This window comes from Anopheles darlingi, chromosome X, assembly GCF_943734745.1.
Source record: "Anopheles darlingi chromosome X, idAnoDarlMG_H_01, whole genome shotgun sequence".
NCBI classification, from domain to species: domain Eukaryota; kingdom Metazoa; phylum Arthropoda; class Insecta; order Diptera; family Culicidae; genus Anopheles; species Anopheles darlingi.
Genome location: NC_064873.1, coordinates 1,375,001 through 1,379,947, shown reverse-complemented (window position 1 = coordinate 1,379,947; position 4,947 = coordinate 1,375,001). Strand labels below are relative to the sequence as shown.

The 4,947-nt window shown below is 52.5% G+C and overlaps 1 protein-coding gene across 10 annotated transcripts in view; it reads left to right on the top strand.

The window, feature by feature from the left end:
- The first annotated feature begins 903 nt into the window (after positions 1-903).
- The window catches only part of LOC125949868 (troponin I), a 20,484-nt gene continuing 16,440 nt past the window's right edge, over positions 904-4,947 (top strand). For 4 of the 10 annotated variants that reach the window (XM_049677322.1, XM_049677330.1, XM_049677379.1 and 1 more), the window contains exons 1-3: positions 904-1,070; positions 2,942-3,129; positions 3,232-3,355. In XM_049677322.1, the coding sequence (XP_049533279.1) occupies positions 2,986-3,129; positions 3,232-3,355 (268 nt within the window). In that variant the 5' untranslated portion in view covers positions 904-1,070; positions 2,942-2,985. The remainder of the gene's footprint in view (positions 1,071-2,941; positions 3,130-3,231; positions 3,356-4,947) is intronic. The other 6 variants (XM_049677349.1, XM_049677340.1, XM_049677305.1 and 3 more) reach the window with 2 other exon arrangements.

Sequence of the window (4,947 nt, the reverse complement as noted above, 5' to 3'; positions counted from 1 at the left end):
TATGAAATGATATTTTTAACATTTTCGCCCACTGCAGGCCGACGAGTGCTGGCAGCCGAACGAGCGCGCGCGCGCGCGCCCGACTCGAATTATCTGTCTGGCCGCTAAGGGATGAAAAATAATAATAACAACACTAACAGTAAGCATAACAGCAGCAGCAGCAACAACAGCAATAATGCGAAGCGGCGCAACCGAATCGAGTTGAGCGTTGCGGTCGCGCTACACCGGTCCGTTGTGTGTGTGCGTGTGTGTGTGTGTGCGTGTGTGTGTGTGCGTGTGTGTTGCTGGCTGCTGCAGCAGTACGCCGGCGTACCGAGCAAAAAACGGTAATGCCGAAAATAGAACCCCTCGTCGGTTGGCCGAGCGCCAAGAGTGTGTGGCGACACACACACACACAAACACACGCACACGAGGTGCGAGGTGCGAGATATGCGAGATGCGTATACGTGTGGGCCGGACAGTGGGGTCAGAGATCTCTCTTCTTCTGTTGACTCATCCACCCCGCCACCTTTTCCCTCTCCCCCGGTCTACCCCTCCCCCCGGGGCTGCATCGGGTGTCTTAAGCAGGGCCAGGCTGCCTCCTACGGTACGGAGGAACCCTTAACTACCTCGTTACCACCGTATGCTGGGTCGAGTGCGTGTGCGTGCGTGTGTGTGTGCGTGTGTGGTTGCGTGTAGGTTGCGCCGACGCACTGACACGCGCATCTGACGGCATCGGCACGCAGCACACGGTCTTTCCATCGTGGCGGGGATGATCTTCGCGCCAGCCAGCCAGCCAGCCCCCTCCCTGCTCCTTCCTTTCCTTCCTTCCTTTCTGCTACCCTTCACTCCCTCCACTCCGCTCCCTTTGCACCTTGCACCGGATTACGGGGAATGTGCCCGAGCACGCCTAGCCCCGGCCCAACACCGGCCAGTCAGCGACGTCGCTTCGGATCGATCAGTATTCGTTCCGAGTTCCCAACGGAGAGAGTGTGCTTGCAGAGAGTGATCTCGTCCTTTTTGCTGATTCGATTCTAGCCCGTTTTGCTGATTCGATTCTCGATTTGCGCTCCGCTTCCGAGCTAGCAGAGGTGAGTGAGGTCGCCATCGTCGTCGCCTTCGTCGTCACCGGTCTGGTCAAAAGCCATGGGTCCTGGCTGCTCTGGAGCCGCGGCGGTTTGTGCGCGGTTTGCGGAGCCTCCCGACTACGGCCATCGCCAACCAAACAACAATCTCTTCTATCAAACCTATCCCAAGAAAACGAAACGAAAAGAACAAACGCCGCTGTGCGTTTTGCGATGCGTGATGTGCTTTCCACTGCTAGAGTTGCTGCTGCTACCTGTTGCTACCTGTTGCTGCTGTTGCTGTTACTGTCCAGTGTCTGGCAAATGGTGGCCGGCGGTTTAGCTGCCAGAACCTCGCGTGCATCGCGGTTCATCCTTCAACAATGCAAATCCAGCGATACCATTAGCAGCATTAGCTGCTACTCACTGCTAGCTAGCTGCTAGGGATGCAGGGTGAGTGCCGCCACCCTTCGCATCCCCTAGAGAGGGGGTGTCGCGTGTCTGTGTCCGTGTACGAAGCAAGTTTTTTCCCTTCCCCGATTAGACCGAAGGTAGAAGGCTACACAATACTGGGCTGGGCGTTGTTCGTGCTCGGTGCCAGCCGCTCAGCCATAAGTGCAACCAAGGGTGTATCTGCCAACTGCTTCTATCATCCTGCGAGCGAGCGACATCTCGCTCTGATCAGCTCTGACCTACTAGAGCGAGCCGGAAAGAGAGAGAGAGAGTCGATTTTTATGAGGATCGATGCCCCTCGAAGCAGGATGTTGCTGCACGGACTGGTTCGCTTCGTTGCTACGCAATTGCTCGCGATCCCTCGTTCGACCACCCCCCCAAAAGGCGCACCCAGATCGTCTGTCCTATAAATAGCATACTAGGCACTGGGCCTTTGGCCTGAGATAGAGATGAGCAGCCCCCTGGTTACTTTTTTTTTTTGGTTAAGTACAAATCGAGATAGAGATAGCGAAAGAGAGACAGAGAGCCAACGAGATAGGTGGGTGCATACGCGACACACACACACACACACACGCACGCACGCACATAAGCAGACGTGAGCGCAGTGAATGCTATTTTAAGAACGCACAACACGCGCGAATGGTAGGCCATCCCTCACCCCCTCACCACCCCCTCCCTCCCCCACCATAGTACCATATTAGGAGACCATATTAGGACCGCTTGTGGCCGCTTTTCGGACCGAGCTTTACGGAGCCTTCTGAGCACATCCCTCAGCGCAGGCGATCATCTCGCATGCGCCTGGTGCGTAACAGTGTCTCCGTATCGTAGTGTGCGTGTGTGTGTGCTTGTCTGTAAGGCCAACAGCCAGCTAGAGCGAAAAGGAGAAAAAGATAGAGAGAAAGAGAGAGCGAGAAAAAAAAAGAATGAATATTTCGAAACGCAAACTCCTCCAACCTCAAACGGTGGTGGTTACGCAAACGGATGGACCGCGACCATCCTGACACACCCCTCCTTCCCTTTTCTCCCAGAGCCCTGCCCTGAAATTTGGCTGGTGGGTGGTTTAAAATAGACAATTCCGCTCATAAACTGTCGTTCTGCTGCGTGCTGCGCCGGTGTGCTGCTATCACGCCGACTGTTCCGCCCGGTTATGGCGTACACAGATGGCTCTCTCTCTTTCTCTCTTTCTCTAATGCGTTCATAACCCCTATGGTTCTGATACGAGAACCATTTTTCGTATTCTTTTCCTCTGGGCTGGTGTCAGTATTGTAAGCAAACGGCAAAAGCAACAACATCATCATCATCATCAGTAGCAGCAGCAGCAACAACTAAGTAGCGCTCCTAGGCGCGCCATCTGACGGAAACAGCACGTAGAGCAGTTCAGGCGATTCAGAAATTCCGGTCACTAAACGTTTCGCAAACCCATCCTTCCTTCATCCATTGGGCAGGTTTCGACTACCACCAGCACCACCACCACCACAACACCAACACCATGGCTGATGATGAGGCAAAGAAGGCGAAACAGGCGGAGATTGAGCGCAAGCGCGCCGAGGTCCGCAAGCGCATGGAGGAAGCCTCGAAGGCTAAGAAGGCCAAGAAGGGTTTCATGACTCCAGAGCGTAAGAAGAAGCTTCGGGTAAGTAGTAGTAGTAGTAGTAGAAGTAGTAGCAGCAAACGTTCACGTTAACGTTCGATCTCACCTCTTCCCCCTCTTTTCTCTTTCACTCCACACACACAGTTACTGCTGCGCAAGAAGGCCGCCGAGGAGCTGAAGAAGGAGCAGGAGCGCAAGGCGGCCGAGCGTCGGCGCATCATCGAGGAGCGTTGCGGCAAGGCCAAGAACCTGGAGGATGCCAACGAAGGTAACACAAACTTGCTTGCGCGTGCGCCCCTCAATATTTCTCTCTCTCTCTCTCTCTCTCTCTCTCTCTCTCTCTCTCTCTCTCTCTCTCTCTCTTGCTGTTCCAAACCCCCCCCCCCTCACCGTGGTCCCCCATTCTTCTTTCTCTCTCTCTATCTCTCTTTATCTATCCCCAAACGATCACCCGGACGCCCTCCCTAACTACTACGCCCATTTTATTCTTCTTCTTCTTCTTTTTCTGCCCCAAATTCTCATCAACAAAAAATCACGAACCCTTTTTCGTCCCTCATTTCGCTCCCCTTTTTTCACTCTCTTTATCTCATCATTCTCTCTTTTTCTCTGTCAATACAACATCGACAACTCTCTCTCACTCTCTCTCTCTCTCTCCTTCATCCTCTCCTCTTTCATCCATTCGCTCTCCACTGTTTGTTTTACTGTCGACGATCTTCCGGTGGACAAAGCGGATATCCGGAGGAGTGTCCATCCATCTGTCTGTCTGTCTGTCTGTCTGTCTGTCTGTTTCCCGTTTGGTTCGCTGTCCTCGTGCGATATCATTCATCCGTTCGCATTCCGTGTTTCGTTGTAACGTGTACCGACGTACCGCTTGGATTTAGTTACTCTCTCTCCTTCTTTCTCTCTCTCTCTCTGTCATCATTCTGTCCATTCTGTAACCGGCTGTCCATAAAAAACGAAACGTCCGTCACTTTGCGCTCGAGATGCCGAAAGCGATCAACAGCTTTCGAGCCTCAAACCCACCCACACACACACACACCCCACACCCACAGACACACACAGCCCACCATTTTAGCGACGAGCATACGCAGCGCATACACGCTCCCAAAGGCCACCGGCCCCCTCTCCAGCCTGCCACCATCCACCACCGCGTGTACCATCCACAGATGCACCTCCTGCCACCATTACCATTCTGTTCATCCTTATTCCGATTTCGTTATCGTTGTCGTTGTCGTTTTCCTTTTTTATTTGCTATTCTATTCTTTCTCTACATCTTTCTCTTGTTGCCATTTTTCGTGTTCGCGTTCGCTCGATATCCCTCGTCTGTGCTGTGTCCCGTCATGTCGTCGCCAAGGACTGGTCCGGAGGAGAGAAGAATGCTCCAAAAGTGTCAAGGCCCCTTGATCTGAGTCGTGTTTAGGCTTTTCCTTTAGTATCCGGATGAAAAAAAACGACTCTTCGCGGTTTACGTCATCCGTTCGATGGATTTCTCGCTGCCGTTTTGTTGCTACACACTCTACAACTCACCCATAGAGTATCTTCAACACACACTCAGACACACACACACACACTCACACACCCTTCCTGAGCGTCTCGTGTTACATTTTTTTTCTGGTTGAAATTGTTTTGAACTTTTTTGTATTCACAAATATGGACGGGAATTATTACGCGATCCGCGAGGATGTTCTCCTGCGGTACCTTGAGCCGTTTCCTCTATCTCTATCTCTTCCACTCAATCACTATTACCACTACTACTACTTCTACTACGGCGTTTCTGGGTGCCAATGGCATTCAGATGTCGCTCGATGTTTCGGATTTCACCACACTACTACTACTACTACTAATATCACTTTCAAACCT